We start from the raw sequence: 21,637 nt of genomic DNA, 5'->3' as shown, positions 1-21,637 counted from the left end.
TGTGGCGAGACTGTTGCACTGGAGATTGTGGAAACATTATGGTATCGAAGTGGCTGAAAAACACTGGAAACATGAGCCACAAAGAATCACAGAAGTTTATATCACGTGGGATCACCCAATACCAACAGTTCAAAAGATAGATGCTAAAAACCGGATATAGTGGTCGAAGATAAAAGTAGCGCTGACCATTGAAATCGCCACACCTAGTGACTACAGTGTCTTGCGTACAGAGAGAGACAAAGTCATAAAATACCTTGACCTGAAGGCAGAAAAGAGCACAATGTGGAAGAAAGATACCCAGACAGTTCCAATTGTAGTAGGAGCAACTGGTCTTATAAAAAATAATTTACAATTGTATTTAGATATGTTACCAATTCATGTAACACTGTACGAATTTGCAGGAGGAGTCATTACTGGGCACACTGTAGGTGCTGCAAAGAGCACTTTTGGCTGACATCAAAAAGTGAAACATTACTAATTTCATGAACTTTAATTGTATTTTGACATAGGAATGGGGTCCATTCCCTAGAAACCCAAAAGATTTGGAGAAATTAAAAATACCACAGTAATGACCACTCCTCCTCCACTCTACAATTAGATAAGGCCAAAAACTTCCCTGGTTACTGACTTAGTAGTAAGACTGAAAACTGGAGAGTCGAGACTGAAGTTCAAGAAATTAAGACCACTGCAATACAGAAACCATCATGCATGCATTACTTAATACTTTATAATTCTTTGATAATAAACCAAGATGATGCTATGATACTTGGGACTTATGCAGAACCAGAAATCATGAACACTCCTTTCTAGGATGCCTAGTTAAGCCCCATTTTACTCAGTCAGGGATCTGTAGCTAGCACCTCTTTTATTGGGATCCTGGCGGAATATATATGGTATCCTTGCTAATAGGCTCCACTGGGGTTATCAGTCTCCTCTTCTCTCCCTCAAGCATGCCTAAAAAAAGTTAATGAGGATAACAGGTCAGTGTTTGGGGAGATTCATCAGATTGAGGTGCACTTCCAAATAAGTGATCACTCAGTGCTGACCTATTACACACAGGGATTTCTTATTTATTAACTCTCTCAGAGTTACTAGCTTCTAGTCCCAACTGATTCAATCAAGATGCAGAAAATGATGAAGAAACCAGCATTCCACCGACCCATAAAATGTGCTTGCACAAATCTGATAGCAACAGTGTGTGCGTGAGACAGGGGGACACAAGCCAGATGACAGGGTACTGGCATGCAGGCAAGTGCCACAAGCTGAACAGAGAAAACAAGCCTGCAATGCACCTGGTGGATCATCCACATTCTTTAAGGTTGCACTGCTGCATCTATAAGGTTACATTCCTTACATCTTAAATGAATAAGGTTTAGTGCTTGAATCACAGATGCTGGTGCAAGAGAGGAAAGTAGCTCCATCAGTAATGGCCACTGAGCCAGATTACTCCAGATGAAGGTGTAGGGGGGGTCAGGATTAATTAATCCCATGTGTAACAACTTTTAGATGGGGTTATCCAAGTACCATAAACCAGGAGCAGAAAAATCAAATGCGTTCCAGCTGTACTTAACAGACATGAAGTAATGGGAAGTACCAAAATCTCATGGAATGGCAGTTAAAGTGATTGATAGCGACCCTCCATCATTCAAACAGCAAAGCTTGCCTAGACAAGGGAAAGGATGCAGTGGTCAGAGACAGTACTACTACCTCAGCAACTTTACTTCCAAAAATGTGACTGATGTCTGTCTCCTACTTCCTTTAATCTGGATGGTGCTCTGCACATAGAACTGGAGGCCATGAGAAGAGCCTTCTAAGGCAGACCTCATACTTAATGTCCAACAGGGAAGCAGACCAGGAGTTGCATCTTCCTGCATGCTTCAGGGGTCATACTGAATTACTGGCACTTAAGTGCTTCACATCAAGCTCCTCTACCAAGCACCATTAGCAATACTGGTGAGGGTACTGATCTTAACTTGTAATCACATGATGACTCACAAAGGCACAGAACTTTTGTACAACCGACGGGCTCAAGATCTGACCTACATGACCATATGAATGAACAACCAAGGCCAAGGGATCAGTCAATCAAGCAGTCGCCCAGTGCGATACGAGACATCACAACATGCACCAGAAAATGAGGCGTGTGTCCATCAATACAAAAGGGTAACAGAGAAATTCACAAATAAAGGAAAGCAAACCTAAGCACATTGCCATGGTTCATGTAATTTCCTTCAAGATGCCTTGGAGATGAGAAATTTATCCCCATCATTCAAGACAAGCGAAAAGACTACGACAGGAAAAATAACATGCAACTTGAGAAATACACTGCATAACAAACATTTTGGCACAATAAGTACTCAGTACTTGACTTTAGGAGAAACAAAGACAGAATAAATGTGTTTTATTCAAATTCAGTCATTAAAATGATTATCTGACTACCCAAATAATCCAACACAGGGTTGAAGCAGAGCTGAAGCCTATCAAACCACTTGTAAACACTGCAAAGTAATACTTACATAAATAGGTAAGACAGTTTCCATTATACTATCTTCAAAAATGATAGATTAATAAGCAACGGAATCTATCAGCTCCTTAGAAGTGGCAAAACTAAGGTTACCTTCACAATTAGTCATAGTAAGCTTCACTAAGATGTGTTCATCAAAATAAAAGAACAGTAAAGCCAGTAGCTCACAGTATCTACCTACTACTTAGCAAAAATATAACTCAAAAGACTACCCACTTTGGTAAGTTTTAACTCAACAGTAATGACAAAACTGTGACGTCAACTTCTGAAAAGCAAAGCATGAACTTTTAAAGATCTTACAAAAGTAAATGAATCAGACATTTCTAGGAAACTAAACAGCTCCGGATACTAAGACTACGATCTCAGTGGATTCTAAAGAAAATACTAAAAATGTTATAACCAAGTATTAAGCCATACTGTATAACATCAGATGCAGTCAAATGCAAACATTTTGTGCACAGCAGAAATGCATGCATATGTGCATCAAACGGTTACATAAAAATTGTAGTTCACTGAATAATCTCACAGAGAAAGAAAAAGCTGGATTACTGATGATGCTGTTACCGTCATCATCTTGATCTATAAAAACATGATCCAGAATAAAACTGAGGAGTTCTGACTGAAGAGAAGAATCTGGACTGTAAATAAGTGGTTCCAAAATATCACGTCCTCCAGCTACAATCTGATGGCTAAAAATCATCAGCATATCACACTGAATGGTGAAGGCCTACAGAATTAAAGAAAAAAAAAAGCGTTAAAATCTCAGCATCAAAACAAGCCCACAGTGAAATTGTAAACATATACATATAAGACTGTGTATTATCTTGAAGATCAATCAGCAACTCACAATATCTTACAGCAAGCTTGCATACAGCATTAGAAGAAACAAACCTGTTTAAAGAACTTTCCACCAGGGATCCTCTCCTTGCATAACTGTATAATCAATAACAAAAGAAAAAAAAGAAAAGAAAGATGTTCTCCCCCTATGACTTTATACCTTCCATGACAAAGAAACATTAGGAGGTAACAAAGAAGGAAACAAATTCCAAAACTCACAATGGCCTACAAAGTAAGGTGGGCAGAGAGACAAACAGATTGCTCAGGTGCTTTCTAAGGCTTGTAACTATGGTAACAAATTTCTTGGAGGAGACTGGAATAAGAGTGGCTTTTGAATGTTTAGGTTTCTGCTGGGCATGGTGTTGTCCCTGGCACCCAAAGGATTTCGGATTAAGGGCTTGAGAGTACAGCTATGTAAAAAACTTACCATAACAGTAAATATACTAGTAGGATCACTGCTACAGTCATCATTCAAGGGAGTGCTCTCAAAGGTGAAAGTCTTAACATCCGGCCAGTCTTTCAAAGATGAAACACTCGAATGCTGGGCAGGCTCCACTTTCCTCAGGATTTATCCCAGAATAAAGGTGATGTCAGAAGGAGACTGCTTACGTTCTCAAGCACCTCCTTAACATCTATGGTGGCATACCCTGAATGACTAGCCTGGACAACCATCACAGAAGTGTATTCATACCAAGGAAGTCTGGAAAAAAAGGAAAGGGAGTTTCAGAAGGGATTACAATATCCACAGAGAGGGAGACTAGGAATCTACTACAGCCTGAGGATGCCCTCGGGTATGGAAGGGGAAAGTGATACAACTAGAATGGCAACAGTGACCTAATTCAACTATCTACTGCTATGGCAAGTGTAGATCAAAGAGCACGTGCTATGTGTTGTACCTTTAAGAAGCACATCAAAGACAGAGTGCACATATAAATATCAAGCACGTGCCATTCCTAGTGCCATTTAGAGAGTACACCCAGGAAGCAAGCATGTAATGATTACAGCAGTTAACTTGTATACAATTACTTAAGTTAAAGTCAGTAAACTTCTATCATGTGTTTGTATAAAATAAAGCTGCTTAAACAGAACCCACAAAGACTATTCTATTGTGTCCAAAGTAGGTGTGTGACATGGTATCAGAAGTGGGATTGCAGAGAATAAGATTCGGAGCCATGAGGTGCAAAGATGACAGTGAAGGTAAACTAAAAGAAACTAGCATAAAAAAAAGCCAGAAAAGAAGCGCAGGTAATAATATGCACAAAAAAAAAGCTCTGTACCTACCATAACTTTCCATGTTTGTTGTCCTTCATCTCGCCTTCCTTCTAGCTGGTTGGGTTCGGAGCCGATCCTCGGCCCCGACTCAGACGATTTAGCTCGAGAACATTTACTGGCTCGAGGATAAGCCCTATCCCAACATGCCTAGCGGTAGCTACCCAGATCACGTTTGTAATAGCCCACACTAAACATACATAGTAAAAAACAAATTTTACTAAGCTCTTAAGCATTTAAGATAGGAAGGAAAGAGGAAAACACAAGGCATGGTTAACTAACCTGGTATGTCAGCAGGAAACTCAGCCAGTGTAACCAATAAAGGAACTCCACTTGAAACTCCAGGAAGGGCGAAGGAGGGGAGGACACAAGAAGGAAGGCAAGATGAAGGACGAACATGGAACGTTATGGTAGGTACATAACTTCTTTATGTTATGTTGTCCCATCTCACCTTCATTCTTGCTGGTTGGGAACGCGTCCTCAACACCTGGTTCCTGGGTGGCTCACTGGAACAAACTCTTCAGGACCATGGAACCAAAGAATGCCCTATTCCAGGAGACCACATCCACTTTGTAATGAGTGATAAAGGTTTGAGGATTTGCCCATGTTGCTGCTGCACAGACTGAATCTAAGGGCAATTTAGCTTGGACGGCAACAGAGGTGGCCAAGGCCCTGGTTGAATGTCCTCTATCCCTCCCTGGGACCATTTTTTTTTTATGCAAGTCATATGAATAACTGATTGTGTCCGACAGCGATTTTGATAAGGTCACTTTTGAAACTGGAGAACCTTGTTTATTGTCAGCAAAGGATACAAACAATTGGTCTGATTTTCTAAGGTCTTTGGTCCTGTGTAAATAAAAATGTAATTGTCTATAAACACCCAATTGGTGGAGTCTATACTCTGCCTTGTTGCCATGATTGGGGAAGACACAGGAAGCTCAATGGACTGATTTACGTTGTACTCTGAACATACCTTTGGCAAGAAGGAAGGATTGATCCTAAAAGAGACTCTACCTTTGTGAAAAATATGATACAGAGGATGAATAGACAAAGCATGTAATTCAGAAACCTGTCTAGCTGAGGTTATAGTAACCAAGAAGAGGGTTTTCCAAGATAGAAATTTCAGGGGACAAGAAGCTGCTGGTTCAAAATGTAGAACAACCACAGAAGCTAAAACCAAGTTTAGGTCGGGGGGGGGGGGGGTTCTCTTACTGGGGGCCGTAAAGAGTGTTGTACCTTGTAAGAATGCTCTGCACAACTTATGGGACATGATGTTAGAACCCAAGTTTCCTACATGAAAATTGGCAATGGCAGCTAGTTGGACCCTAATAGTAGCTGCAGCTGCCCCTCTTTGAAAGGTTTCGGCCAGGAAATCAAGAAACTTGTGAACAAGAGCAGTGAAGGGATCAATGTCATTACTCTTTGCCCAATAAGAGAACTTCTTTCATTTGCTAGTGTAAATACTCCTGGTAGTGGGCATGTGAGAGGATACTAGGATGCGTTGCACAGCCGGGGAAATGTTTGGGAGCCTGGCTAAGACTAGAAGTGGAGGAATCAAGCAGTCAGCTTGAGAGTTTGGAGGGAAGGATGAAGCCCACCCGACTGATGCATCAGGAGGTCCGGAACTGGGTCCAGTATCCAAGGCTCCAGTTGAAGATGATGGCGAAGAAACGGGAACCATAGCTGACGAGGCCAGTAAGGAGCAATGAGGATGAGTTTGCAACCCAGCGACTTTCCTTTCTGAAGTACCTTTGGAATTAGAGAGAAAGGCACAGAGTAGTCCCGGAGGCCAATCATGAACAAGTGCATCCCTGGGTGACTGACCCGGAGGGGGGACTAGGGCCAAGTAGCTGCTACATTTGTTGTTGAGGGGAGTGGCAAAAAGATCACAGCATGGCTGGTCCCATCTGCAAAAAATCAAGTCTGCAACCTTTTGCTTCAGGGACCACTCGTAAGGCATGAGGATAGTCCTTGCTGAGCCTGTCCGCTATCCCGGTGGATTTTCTAGGAATGTGCGTTGCAATCAGAAAACATTGGGAAGACATTGCCCTTTGCCATACTCGAAACGCCTCCCAACACAAGGGGTAAGATCTGATTCCACCCTGCTTGTTGATGTACCATACCACTGACATATTGTGTGTCTGAATTGCAATGGTCCTGGTAGGCAGAGAGTCTTTAAGTGCTTGCAATGCCAGAAGCACCGCTCTCATCAATACTGAAGTGCAAATGGTACTCGTGAGGTTGCCACATTCCTTGGACAGTCAGTCCCAGATAATACCCCCCCCCCCCCACACACACACACACACACACACTATCTGGGTGGCGTCTGTGGTCGCTGTGGCTACAGGATGGGGGTCTAGAAAGGGTCTGCGCCCAGAGTCATCTGGGGGGAGACAAGCCACCATACCAAGTCCTTTTTGCAAGTTTCCATGCTCAAGATCATGTGTGACATTGGTAAATCCTGGAAAGACCACTGAACAAAAAGAAGCCACTGCAGAATCCGCATCTGGAAGCGTGCCAAAAAAACTAGTGTAATTGCAGCAGCCATTGAGCCCAAGACTTGTAAAACTTCTCTTGCCTGAACTCGCGTCTTCTTTATGAGAAACAAAACTTGCTGATGAATGGCTGACACCCTGTCTTGAGGCAGTTTTGCCATCATGTGTCTTGTATACAAGTCTACCCCTATAAAGGTAATAGACTAACAAGGCAGACTTTTCAAAGTTTATGGTGATGCCTAGCTGGAAACAAGTTTGGATTGTGTAGTCCCATGCTTTGATCAGTTGATGCTCGGTGGTAGCAGTAAGGAGCCAGTCATCTAGATATGGAAACACCTGGAATCCTAGGATGCCTCAGGTGAGCAGTGACCAATGCCATACACTTGGTGAACACCCTGGGGGCTGTGGCAAGACCAAACGGCAGGGCTCTGAACTGATGACTGGCTCCCAGCCGGAAGCATAGGAATTTTGTTTACCTTGCTGAGATCCAAAATGGGTCACCAGTCCCCTGTCTTTTTTGGAACTAAAAAGAACATAGATTAAGTTCCGGATCCAATTTGGTCTGCGGGGACTTCTTAGACGGCTATTTTTCTAGCAATCTTTGTACCTCTAGGATTGCATGATCCCGAAGACTGGGTAGAACCATCTGGGATAGAACGTTTTTCTTTTGAGGGGAGGAGGTAACTGAGAAAAAGGAATTTTGTAACCCCTGGATATTACTGACAGTACCCATGTTTCTCTTGTGATAGTCTGCCCCTGACTGCCTCCAGAAGGGGACAGTCAGGCCTCCATTCAGGAGTGCTGGAAGGGCCTGGCAGAGAACATATCTGTCGCTCTGCTGTTGCAGACCCCCCCTCTGCCACGAGGACGGCATCTTCCATTGTTTCCCCCTCTGCCCCTGGGGGAAAGATCTCCACGTATGTCAGGCAAAGCTCCCTGGGATTTTCAGAACACATCTTTCCACTCTTCTGACCTTTAGGATAAGATCTAGATGGAGTGGAAAAACTGACTCCTACGGCAGAGAGAGTCTTGCCATCCTGTTCACACCTGGTGAGAGTCTCTTTTACCTGAGGCCCGAACAAGGACAAGCCATCGAAGGGGGTACTGGTAAAAGACTTGAAAATTTCTGCAAACTGAAAAAAGCGCATCCAGTAGTGTCTCCGCAAAGCTACTCTGGTATCTGCTGCCCTACTCGCTCCATCTGCCACATAAGAAATGAGCATCATGGAGAAGTTAACCACAGAGGTCAAGGTCGCAAGCTGAGAAGCCACCCTCTCTACAACTCCCCAGCTGTAGGATCTTGCAGGTATCTCCTAGCTCCTTCAGGAGATCCCTCTGAAGTCATGTGAAGTGTGACAAGTAATTCAGTGACCTGTGAGTAAAGGTCGCTGAAGAAAACACACACTTCCCATACCTGTCCATCGTACGAGACTCCTTGTCTGGCAGATGGATAGATGAAGTTTCCGCAAGTTCCTTCTTAGAAGCTGCTGTCACCACCATGGCATCAACAGGGACCCCTTTGGAAAGGAAGGACTTGTCCTCAGGAGCAGTAATAAATGTATTCGGTCTCTTCGGAACTGGTTCCATGGTCTCTGGAGCGCTACACTCCATTCAACTCACTACAAACAAAAGTGGGTCAAAAGGCGGAGACACCAACGAGGTGGAGGGTCGGGAACCAAATGCATCCAGGTAGACAGACTCGTCTTCAGAAGGGGCTAGGGACTTCCAGCCATCCCTCTAAGGGTTTCCAAGATGTCTGAAAAGGAGACATCCTCAGAGGGGGATCGTGGGGACCCTTCTGATTCATCCAAGTCTGTGTCTGAAGTGATAGACTCAGGGGAGTCTAGATGCTTCTTCGTACATCTTTTCTTCAAAAGGACCTCCTCTGAATGTTCGGGGGAGGTTTTGGAAGAGGTGGGGTCACCCAATGGGTCGTCCTGGGGCACAGGTTCCCTACGCTTGGAGGCAGGAGGAGGGTCAAAGGCAGGCACAGGTACCGAGGGAGAAGGAGCCAATGGAGCCGAGGGTGGAGCAGTCTCAGGAGAGAGCACATTCATCACCTCGAAGGTGCCACGTTCCTGAGTCGAAGGAGCCTCCGGCTCTGAAGGGTCCGGAGATCTCCTGCGAACAGAGAGTGATGGCTCCGAGGCCAATGTGGGAGCCGAGCTCACCTGCTCTGAAGCTCCGAGAGGGACAGCGGGGTCAGAAAAGGGTCCTTTGCCTCTTCACCCCTCAGAGACGGCAAGAGAGCTTCGGCACCCAGATCCCTCGATGGACTGAGACATCTTGGACATTAAAGTGGGTGTCGAAACCAATAAAGAAGTAACCAGAGCAGATGGTTCCACCACCACGATGTCCATGCACTCTGGCTCAGAGCTCAAGAGAATTGGAGGAGGAACCAATGGAGAAGCTGGATGGGCTGAAGGAGCTAATTCCTTATGGGCTGGGCTCGATAGTAATTTAGCAAGTGCCTGTGACTTGAGCCTATTGACCACACTTTCCACATTGTGGTCCGAAAGTCTGGAGGACCGAGAGGAGTGCGAAGAGGACCAGTGACTACCCACTCCAGGTGGCAGCAAAGAAGATTGTGGAACAGAGCGTACCAGCTCCAAAGGAGGAGACCTTGATCTCTTATGGGTCCGGACTGGGTTTGAAGACGCATATGAAGCCGCCGGAAACTTAGCTTTGTCAGAGCCAATGATGAGAACCTACAGAGCCGAAGGTTTTTGAGTGGATTTTGTCTGTTCCGAACTCAGAACCGATGGCTTAGTGTGTTTTTCGGACACTTTAGCTGGTTGAGGACCCTGAGACGAAGAATCTTGAGGGTTCTTCAGAAGGCCATGCAAAACTAACTTATTTTTTCTCTCCTGCAGGACTCTGGAACTGAAAGCATGACAGATCAAGCACGAGTCCTGCAGGTGAACAGCCCCTAAACAATATACATAACTCGTGTGCCCAACCGTAAGGGACATTTTTTTGGCAACATGAGTCGCATTACTGAACCCAGAGAGTTTTGACTCTGGACATAGTGGATAACTGACGGAAAAAAATGTTCCACAACTCTAGAAAAACAAAGCTATAAGCTAACAGCACACAACTAACTACTACAAGGCTGTAACAGCTAGCCCAAACAATAAAGAAAAAAACATTTTTTTTTAAAAGGGGAGAAGAAAAAAGGGGGAGAGCCTCTAACTTAAACGACGACTCCCCCAATAGGAGAGCCTCTAACGTAAACGGCTACCCAAGAAAGGGTGGGGAAAAAGAAGAACCCTCTAATTTAAATGGGCTCGAAGGGAAAAGCAAGGCTCGAGGAGAAAACAGCCAAAAACACCCACAACAAGAGGAGGAAGGGGTCGACTAACGGGATAGTACACGCTCTAATGAGTTAATAAAACAACAAAACCTTGAGAAGGATAATAATATAGTGAAAAAAGCACAAAGTACTTAGCCTGAGCCAGTAGTCACAATCTCGACACTGCAAGTGGCAAATGAGATCTGGACAGCTACGTTGGGATAGAGGTTAGCCTAGACACAGTAAAACCTCTCAAGCTATAGTAAATCGGCAGAGTCAGAGCAGAGGATCGGCTATGAATCCAACCAGCAAGAACGAAGGTGAGATGGGACAACATAACATCTACTTGTTTCATAAAAAAGACAAAACGGGGCATTACAAGGGCACAAAATGCATTATTAAACAAGTGGGAGGCACAAAAGGCTTATTAACCAAGGGAAATGTTTAAAGTAAAGGTGCTTAATGAAAAAATTTACAGAAAAGTAAAACAAGCCTTGCACGAGGGTGCTACTTTATCTTCCTGGTCTTATAGGAAAGGCAGAATCCTGTACCTTCCCCCTCAATGGGTACTCTTCATACAGCTCCTTGGGGAAAAGGGGAACCCCTGAAAATCTGACATTATTATTGAACTTAAGTCTGTCACCTTGTTTCAGGATACTGAAAACCCAGTGGTCCTGGGTTACACACTGCAACTTTTCCTCAAATAGACAAAGATATTCTCCTAGTTTTAAGTGTGAGACAGGAGAAAGTAGGATTCTGAGAGAAGTGGGCAACGGAGCTGACTCACAGCCCTGAAGGTCTCCATGCTTTTCTTTTTACTGGCTTGCCATTGTTGTATTCAGCACGGCTTCTTCCTTTTGTATATCTTACCTTTGTCTTGTTTAGGGAAGCGTGGACAGTCCTTCGATGAACAGTTTTAACTGCATTCTGGAACTTGGGAATGAAAAAAAAAAGTACATGACCTTCCTTTTTCCTCTAGCCTTTTAAAACATTTTTTAGCTGGGTGTCTAAACTGATGTGATTATCAAGGGGGGCATTAAGGAGCTCTAACTTCACATAATCAGGCTTGGGGTGTGTCATCAAGTCAGGCATGATGACAAATCACTGACCGAGCAGCTGCTGCCTTGCATGATAATTCTAGTGAGTCAGTCACACATTTTTTTTTTTTTTTTTTTTTTTATAACAGTCAGTTCTTTGACTGCTTTAGCCACCTGGGCAGACAAGGTACACACGTTAATCATTTCCTGTCTTAGGTCCTTGCCTTAAACTTCAGTTTGCCAGAGAGGGCTCAACTGAAACTTTAGGTCCAGCAGTTGAAAGCTCTAAAAGCTAGGATCGCAGAGATTATGTCTTTTTCTCCAAAGCATTAGAGAATTATAATGCCTGTTACCAGAGATGGGGTTCCTGAGAACAGCCAAAAAAGCCAATTTTTGGAACCCATGACTAACATAGCTATTTGACCAAGAACAAATCCATCCGTAAAGTCTGATGGGCTCTGTTTCCTATCACCCAAGAGTGCAGTCATAACTCCCTGGATGGGGAATGGGCCCTCCTTCCTCCTTCTGGACTCATGCTGACATCTTCCCCTTTGTGTCACCTTTTTACCTTTAGTCTGTCTACCTTTACCTTGCATACAATACTAAGATCTTTATATGGAAGGATAATTTTTTAGTACATTTGTAATCAAGAGGGTGGAACAAGTGCTTAAATGACTCCACTGTCTTCCAGTTTGCAGATTATTATATGCCTGGGGCATAAAGAGCAATTTCTTAACCAGAGGTGGGTTCAGAGCTGCACATGACATCCTCAAAGATCGATTCCTCAGCCAGGAATGTCTCCCATATAACTACACTTGTTGCGTCAGCCCTGGAAGATGCATCCATAACATCATACTCACATTTTAGAGTATTCTTTCTTAACTGTAGGGATGTTTGCATCTGGGCCAGTACAGAAGAGGACTCTAATCCTCCCTTCCCCCAGTCTTTCATTTTAATGCCCCGAATGTCAGGGCTGCCAAGACCTTTTGCAAATCTACCAGTAACTAACTTTCCCTGTCACTGGGAAGTGTGTTGCCCGGCTGTCCATGCTCAGCTCAAAGTCAGGCTGAATGGTGGGCTTCAGATTGGGGCAGAGTCCTCTATTCTGATGGCTACAACTGTGAACACTGGTCATAAATGTACTCCAGAGAAAGAAGAGTAGCACACATTCCATAACAAATTTTATATTCATATTTTTTCTGGTTGGTGTGGCCCAGGAAGAAAAGATTAAAAAACATACAATGGTAAAAAAAAAACAAAATAAGTTGTGCTACAACTCACACACACACACACACATATATATATATATATATATATATATATATATATATATATATATATATTTGTACACATACATACACACACAAGGTTTTATATATATATATATATATATATATATATATATATATATATATATATATATATATATATATATATATATATATATATATATATTTGTACACATACATACATACACACAAGGTTATTAAACAATACACAGCATACATAAGATAGGTCAAAAACATTCTGTCACTGCAGAAAATGCAGGGAACATCAATTACGTCTAGGTCTGAGCAGGAGAAATACAGTCCTGATAAGGAAGGTAAAGTCATAGCTAAGCCAAACTTTACCCTAAAATAAACAGAAAATAGGATGGAGGGAGGGAGTAGCTACTACAGCAGTGATTTAATTGAATATTTACTGATTATGGCAAGTTTACTTACATAACTGTACTACGTTCACTCATAAATCACTGCTGCAGAAGCCTAAACTATATTGGTATAATACCAATACTTACACAGCTTGGGTGGAGGAAGGATAAATGTCTAGATTCCCTTGCAGAATGTTCTAGACCTGGAAAAGGAATCTAGTTTGTAATGCTTTACAAAAGTATGGACATAGGACAAAGAAGCTGCTTATAAGACTACACCCTTTCCAAAAAGACAAAGAAAACAAGGCCCTCACAGAATGAGCCTTAATCCTGCCTGGAAGTGATTTATTATGGTGGGAGGGAGATGAACGAAACTCAGACTTTTTAGGCATAAATGATGAATTTCTTCTCAAAGAAACCCTGACTTAGCAGAATACCAAAACAGGGTTGACGCACTCAGATTCTCTTTCTTGTAGATGTCAGAGCAATCAGTAACGCTGTTTTCCAGATAATGAATAGTACATTAGCCTAATAAGCCGGTTCAAATGAAGCTAGTGAACACTTCCAAAACAAAGTTAAGATCCCAGTTAAGTGAAAAAAAAGAAAAAAAAAGCTCTTAATAGAAGCGGTTTTCTAGGTGGGTGCATAGGTAAAACTCCCTTCAAGAAAAGCCTAACTGAAGACTCTTATGAAAAGTGACGATCCACTGGAAGACGTGCAGAAATGGCCAAGAGATAAACCTTGACAGGAATATGAAAGGCCAGAGGATAACAACTCAAATATTGCAAAAACAGTGGTATACAAACTCTGAATCGGCCCTGGTACTCACTGTGGCACCAACAAGCAAATCTGCCATTTACCAATATAAGATTTCCTAGTAGTAAGTTTCTTCTGCTGCACTTCCACAGGAAAAAAAGCTGCCTAAAAGACATTAAAATTGAATCATCCACGCAGTCAGTTGTAGGTGTTCAAAGCTGGGATGCATCACTCACTCCATGTCTTGTCAAATAGATTCACTGTGTGAGGAAACTTCTGGGAATTGCCCCTGGCCAGCTCCGCAAGGATTAACACACTGCTGCCTGGGCAAGAAGGAAGTTATCACAATGAATCTTGGAGATTCCTCCTGAATCTTCAGAACAATCCTGTATGTTAGATTTTTTCAAATGCAATCTTGCATGTGGAATCATGAAAATCACAGAAGCCATGAAACCCTGTCTTAAGGTATTCTGCAGAAGTGTGTGACTGAATGGAGAAGCTCAGGAACTATTCCAGATACAGGTCTACATTTTCCTTGAGGTAGTAATGTTGGAGGTATCCAGAAAGCACCCTAGGAACACTACCTCATGAGAAGGAGCCATGGAGGATTTTTGAATACTGACCTGGAATCCTAAATTGAGGGGGAGACTTCTCATCTATGTAAGGGACTAGACAATGAAAGACTCTTCAAATATAAACAAGTTACCTAAACAAGGAAAATGTGAGTACCCTGCAATTAGCAATGGGCAATCACAAGTAGTACACACTTTGTGAACACTGGAACAGCAGATGATCCAAAGGGTAATGCAGAAAACTGGTAGTGTAACCCATACGGAGAACACCTTAGAAAACTTTAGAAATTTGTGTCAGAAGTAGGAACAGCTAGCACAGTAAACAAAAGCTGAAGAACAGGTAAAATACTTGGGTGGTGAGAGGCTCTTAACGTTACAAGATAAGAGTTGAGAAAAGACAGATCTAGCACAAAACTACCCTGCCTACAAGAGTCGCAGCACTAGGTACCCCTTCAGTCCATCAGTTGTGCATTTTCTTGTTTTGTTACTAACACCAAATTGAAGTGCTGGGTGCCCATCCATGATCCAATACCTCATAGCTAGGTTACCATTACTTGAGGCCTAAAGCAATAAAACTCAAACTGGACCCCTGAAGTTTGATTTGTCTAGGCTGTTTCACGTTGCCAATGAGGTTTCATGTAAAGACCTTTTCCATCTGACTCAGGATTAAGCTTATTGAAATTCAAGCAGCTAGTACTGGATGTCATAAAGGTACCAGGGATTCCATTTAAGAGCAAAAGGATAGACCCTACCCAGGTAGAGAACTGGTACATCAGATTCTGAATTAGGTGAGTTGGCATTTATGGGCTGTCATCCCTGTGTTGGTGTGAATCTGACACCAAAGGCACCCTGTGTCCCAGCCACAGGACCCCCCCCCCCCCTTTTTGCGGGGGGACCATGCAATAGATTTAAAAATGTCTTTATTTGTGATAAGGAATGCTCACAGGTCCATCTGAGGTACAGTGCTTTCAAGGGCCTGCCAGAGCCTCACCCCTATTGCAGTTCCTCTGGTCTTAGAAGATGTGGACGATGCATGCAGTGAAGCCTCAATCTCTTACCCCACTAGGAAGCCTGACCAATTCTACTGGGTTCAGGCTTCCCACAGGTAATTGCAAAGAACTGTGACTGATCCAGCTATGCTAAACAGTATCCGAGTTGTCTATGTATTTCCAAGGAGTGCAGGATCCTTTCAGCTGAGGTTTGAGGCAAGGGGCAGAAGGGGAAAGTTGATGGCTGATTCAGGGAAAGCTCATTAATTACTTTGGGCATAAAGGATGGGTTAGTGTGTAAGCAAACCCTGTTCTTGTAAAAAAAAAAAAAAAAAAAACGTGAAAGGGGAGGCCATGAGGCCTTGCAGTTCAGAGACTCATCTGGCTGAAGTAATGGCCAACAGGAGGATAGTTTTCCATGTGCAGTGTTGGAGACAGCAGTCCCTGGCAGACTCAAAGGGCGGTAAGGTCAGCTTTTCCAAAACAAAATTAAGATCCCAAGGGAGGGAGTGGGCTTCCTTGAATGTCTAATGTGAAGTACCTCCTTTAAAATAGCTTAACTTGCAGTCTGGACGCTAGAGGGGGCAAGAGGTAGGCATGCTGAGATGGCAGATAGGTGATCTTTAACAGAAAAGTATGACAAGCCAGAGTTAATCAGTTCACACAGGTAAGACAAATCCACTGGAGGTTCTACAGTCAGTGGTTAGACATTTTGTTTCAGACATCAAACAGTAAACCTTTTCCAATTGGACAGATAGGATTTTCTGGTACTGGGTTTTCTGGCCTCCTGCAGAACCCAAAGCATGTCCTCGGTGTAAAGGTGTCTGAAGGGACAACACCCTATCACCCACACTGTAAGGTTCAGGTTGGCTATTTGGGGTGTATTAGAGTTCCCTTCTCCTGTGTGAGCCGGTCCATCCTGTAGGGTAACTTGTGGTGATTGCCCCTGGCTAGATGATGTAAATAGGGGGTACCAGTGCTGCTTTGGCCGAAAGGGGGTCACCAACAAGATTTGCGGATGTGTTCTCTGAATCTTCAGCAGAACTTTTTGAGAGAGGGGGAAGGAGGGAATACATAAGCGAATATACCCTTCTGAGAGAGAGACTGAGCATCTACCCTCCATGCCCTGGGAGAGGGTATCCTGGTGCAGAAGGTTGGGAGTTGTCTGTTCATGGGGGGAGGCAAAAACGTCTATCATAGGTATACCCCATCGATGGACCAGGTCCAGAAACATCCCTGTTTGGCATCCGTTCGTGGGATTGAGTCATGGTCCTGCTTTGAGCATCTGCCATTACATTTTCTGCATAGGGTATGTGTACTGCTAGGAGGTTTACATGACGTTGTTGGGTGATTTCCCATGCCTGAAGAGCCAGTCTGCATTGAAGGTAACCCCCCCCCCCCCACTGCCATTTCTTGATGTCCAAAAACACACTATTGTCTGTGTACCATCTCAGCATGCCTGGGAGAATCTGATCCTTGAATACCTGGAGGGCCAATATCAAGGCTCTTCATTTCCGATACTGATGCGTTCCCTCTGCTGGTCCAGGGTCCAAACGTCTCTGACTCTCCATTCCCCTATCTGTGTAGAGACTCTGTTTGGGGGGAAGGGGTTGTAGTGGAAGGCCTGGATTGGCAAACATCTGTGCAATCTACCAATGTAGTTCCCTGGCAAGGTAAGTAAGTAGGAATACCATAAACTCCAGAGGGTGTAAGTGTTGTTTTCAGATTGCCCTCAAGTACTACTGGAATTTCCTCATGTGTAGCTTTGCTAAGGGTACCCACGGGAATGGTGGAGGCCATGAATCCCAGGAGCATGAGAAACTCTCTGGCCAACAGGGCTTGGAGAGGGAGAATGTCCTGTAAAGTAGGATGCAAAGGACAGAATCTTGTTTGGAGGGAGGCAGGCCACTCACCCTGTTAGGATCCTGCATCCTAAGAACACATGATCCTGAGAGGGAGTCATGGAGGATTTGTGAAGGTTTATGGTAAACCCCAGGCACTTCAGGAAGGAGATGGTGAAGTCTAGATGCTGCAGGAGCAACTGTGAAGACATTGCCTGGATGAGGATATCGTCCAAGTAGGGGAAGAGTTGAATCCCCTGCATTCTGGCAAAGGCAATGACTGGGGCTAGGCACTTTGTGAACATTCTTGGGGCAGCAGAGAGACCAAATGGCAAAACACAAATGTGAAAATGCACAGAACCCACCGAGAAATGAAGGAATATTTTGAAATGAGGGTGGATTGTAATATGCAAGTACGCATCCTTTGTATCCAGACACCATGAAGGCCTGTGGGAGGATCAGTGAAGAAGAATTGGAAGGGTTAGCATCCAAAAGGAGGGGACCTTGAGGAAACTGTTTAGGTGTAACAAAATCCAAGATTGCTCTTCAGGTCCTTCTTTGCTGGGGACCAGGAACATCCTGGTGTAGAATCCTTTTCCTCTTGATTGTGGAGGCACACTTTAATGTGCCTTGAGAAAGCAGGGTCTGCAGAACTGGGGTGAAAGGAAGCCATTTGGTCTCAAGGGGGTTGAGGAATCCCTCTGAAGGTAGTTCTTGTTGCCCACACCATGAAGTAACCTAGTTTTACGATTGAGGGGACCCAAGGGTGCTGGGTAACCTGTTTCCAAGCAGGGAAGGACAGGGATAGGGACCTAAAGAGTGGGGTGTCTGATTTTATGGCCTGGTAGTCACAGACCATCAGGCTTGGCCTGAAAAGATTGTTTCTGAACTGGAGTAGAAGGTGAAGATCTAGCAGGGGTATGCTTCCTATAATCCTTTTTCGCTTTGGGTGGCATGTGCCTAGAAGGCCTTCTCACAAAGGTAGTTTTAGCCGGTTAACTCCTCTGGCAGCAGGGAACCAGGGAGACAAAATATGTCCGAGATCCTGGAGATCTTTGCCCTTCACCTGAAGGGCCTTAAAGAGTTCAGCAGCCATCGACTCAAACAAAGACTTGTTATCCAAGAGAGCTTCCATGATTTTTGACTTAATGTCATCAGGTAGAGGCTGCAGCCTAAGCCAGGATTATCTCCTGATGACAGAACCTGAGGCTGCAACCCTAGATGAAGCCTCCACTGTGACATAACTGCACTTAATGAAGTGTCTTGTTATTTGACTGCAGGAATTTAAAAGACTAGAGACCTTAGCTTTAATAGGGGAATTAGGAAGGTCACCCAACTGTTTAATAGCATCAGAAATAAGGGCCAAGGAATATTTGGCCATACAAGTTTGGTATGTTACAGTTCTCACAGCTAAAGTGGCAGAGGTGTATACTTTTTTGCCCAGTCTTTCCATGGCTCTGCTTTCCTTATCCGAAGGAAGGAGGGATGTGGAGGAAAGAAGTCTGGAAGTTTTATCTGCAGCCACAGAAATTATGGATGGGTCTGCAGAAGATGCCTTGAAGAGGAATTCTGCATCCTCAGGAACTTTATAAAACTTATCTTGATGCTTGGGTGCAGGGGTTAAGAATCTGGGGCATGAGGCAGCCAAGAAAGCATCCAGAAAGGCAGGGTGCACAGGAGGAACTGCAGATGGAACAGGGGACTCCATTTGTAAGAGGTCATAATGCTTCTTTTGAGTCTCAGTAACTACACTCGGTAACAGTCCCACTAAAAAAATCCTTCATTTGCACTATGGTTCCACCAAAAATAATGCCTTCCCCTGGGGAATCTACCATTAGTCTTCTCCTCTGGGAGAGGCAGACCCCAGAGGAGAGGCAATCTAATGTGTAAATCAGGGATTCATCCCCTGAAAAATCCTCCTCCATCCCCTGAAAAATCCTCCTCTTCAGAGGAAACATCAGTCACTATTTTACCCTTAGGAGTAGATAATGTAGGGGGCCTGGGCAGGGGCAGAGGTGTGATGTAGAGCAAGGAATGCATTAAGTAGACCCTGAGTACAGACATGCCAGTCAGGTGCCTGCTCCGAAGGTAAGGACGGCTGAGAAGGAGCAATGTGTTTAGATTTTTACTACTTTTTAGGGGCACCTGACAGACACGTCTGTTATTGCAGTGCAGGGAAGGAGGGCCGGAAGCTGGTCAGCACGCCACAATATTTAAGACAATATCCTCGCGAACAATGATATGGGAAACCCCACTTGGGCCCTTGGAAATTATGAGCTTTGGTTCCCTCCCGGCACCCGAGTCGGTCCCCCTCGACTCCCTCTGGGATGTGCTAGCAGCTTCTTTGCCAGCTTCCACCTGGGTATCCATCAACGGGACATCCACGGATTCTGACTCTGACTCCGTGCCTTCGCCGGCCTTGAGAGGTACAGTTGGAATAGAGAGCACAGCTGTAGGATCAGGCAGAGATTTCTTGGCCTTTTTTTGCGGGAGGCTCTTCCGAGGCTCCTGGCGTCAGGTCCATGTCCTTGGCCAAGTGCTTCAAACGTGGATTCTCTAGATATAATTTCAATGCATCTAGAACTGCTTTGGGAACAAAGGTCTGACAGATTTCACAAGTGTGCTTGTGGTCTTGGTCTAAACAGAATAGGCAGAGCTCATGGGAATCTGTCTTCCACACAAACACTTGCCCTTTCTACCTGACATTAACCCACAACACAGTAGCAAAAAGGTAACCAAAAACCCCTATGGGGTACTTATCTGAACAATGAAAAGCACAAACTTCTCCAAGTGAGCTACGACTGGAGCTGGCAGTCACACAGGCAGCAGAAACGTTCTGAATTAGGTGCGTGCTGACATCCGCTTTATATCAGACATCCATTTATGACAGATGTATGTTGAGTGGTGAGGGCTGATTGACGTACCTTTGCAGTAGCAGCTAACTTTTGTAGAATGGCCAGACGTATGAGAGTCAACCGGAGGCAGACTCCCTCATGTTACAGATACAGCAGCATATGAATAGGAGGACATCTTAAGAAGCCTCAACTTACATTGCCCACAGCAATTTTTAGTCCTTATGCACAACAAAGATATGATGGGACATTTACTTGTTGCCTCCATCTATGACGGACATGGGTGCTAAACCAGGGATGAATTTGCGGCTTCTCATCCCTCAGGTAATACAGAAACACTCAGAAAGGGGTATATATTAGACAGGGACTGCAGGACCATTGCTCTTTTTAGGAGACACCTTCATCAGCCTTCTCCCTCCTAGCGTCCAAATACAGAATTCCCTGTTGGGATACATATCAGATTTTCATTTGGTCCATCTACTGTGGATGTTAATGGTGATCTAATGTTTTCAAAAAAGCTTCCAAATGTGTTTTCTTCTTGATTTCCTCCCTCCTCAGCTCTATACGAATTTTTTCATATAACTGCTGAAACATCTCTATTACCTTTTCAGAATTCTTAGCTAACCTTCTTGCCAAAGGATCCTGAAGTTTTTCTACAGCTCTTTCTTTCTGTTGTCGGAGCATTTGTTAGAAATGTCAGTACTCTGGGCTAATTGTGAAAAGCAAATGTTGAACTGCAATTTTCCTAAACTCATGTATATGGTACAAATGGTCCCATATTTTCCTCGCAGCACTCAGCACATGTTCCTCTTCTTGCTCTGTAAGCATTCACCTTCTCTGGAACATTAGCTTTTGCTAGACCTTCTAAATATATTTATAACCTTTCTCCAACATCTTTCACCCATAATTCCACTATACTTTTACAATCACACTTCATTTTATCTCAAATTCAAGCCAATCTCTCTGGAATAACTTCGCTCTGCTCTAATCTCTTTTGAATTTTATTATTATCCATTCCTTGAATTCCTCTCTTCAATAAATGTGAGGAAATCAACAACCTTCGTTTTAGTTTCTTGCATTTTTATCTCAACTCTTACAGGTGCATGGTCAGATGCAATTTACTGAACGAGTCTCAAATACTTTTGACAAGAAACCTTGGCTCTATTGTAGGGGCACATTTGAATGGAGCTTTAGTCAGAGCCTGAAGCAAGATAGCAAAGTCCTAACAGGGAAGCAGATCAGATTGGTAGTCTTAAAAAAGGAAGCTATGTCTTACCATAAGGTTCCATCTATGTTGTTGATCTTCTTTCATTCATCACTGATGGGTTCGTTTCCGAGACCTCAGAACAGAGTCTGCCTTTTTACCAAGCTCGTGCAAGCCAAAAAAACTCTCAAGTTAAGTCTCTACCCAGAATGCCCTTCTTGTTACCTCAGATCGAGTTTGCCAGAGAAAGAGAAGTAAAGCAGAGGCCACTTCTGCGCAAATACCCTAGGACACCACTTAGACCCAAACCATCCCCCC

General features: G+C 43.8%; 1 protein-coding gene across 2 annotated transcripts in view; it reads right to left on the bottom strand.

Moving 5' to 3' along the window:
* STAG2 (stromal antigen 2) overlaps nt 1-21,637 on the bottom strand; it is a 3,222,550-nt gene that overhangs the window by 696,417 nt on the left and 2,504,496 nt on the right. Inside the window, exon 23 of one of the 2 annotated variants that reach the window (XM_044057319.1) lies at nt 3,074-3,251. In XM_044057319.1, the coding sequence (XP_043913254.1) occupies nt 3,074-3,251 (178 nt within the window). The remainder of the gene's footprint in view (nt 1-3,073; nt 3,252-21,637) is intronic. The other variant, XM_044057321.1, reaches the window with a different exon arrangement.

Source organism: Protopterus annectens, chromosome 15.part0 (assembly GCF_019279795.1).
Source record: "Protopterus annectens isolate FY-2018-M chromosome 15.part0, PAN1.0, whole genome shotgun sequence".
Taxonomy (NCBI): domain Eukaryota; kingdom Metazoa; phylum Chordata; order Ceratodontiformes; family Protopteridae; genus Protopterus; species Protopterus annectens.
Note: the sequence above shows the minus strand (reverse complement) of the source record. Positions and strands in the feature narration are given on the sequence as shown.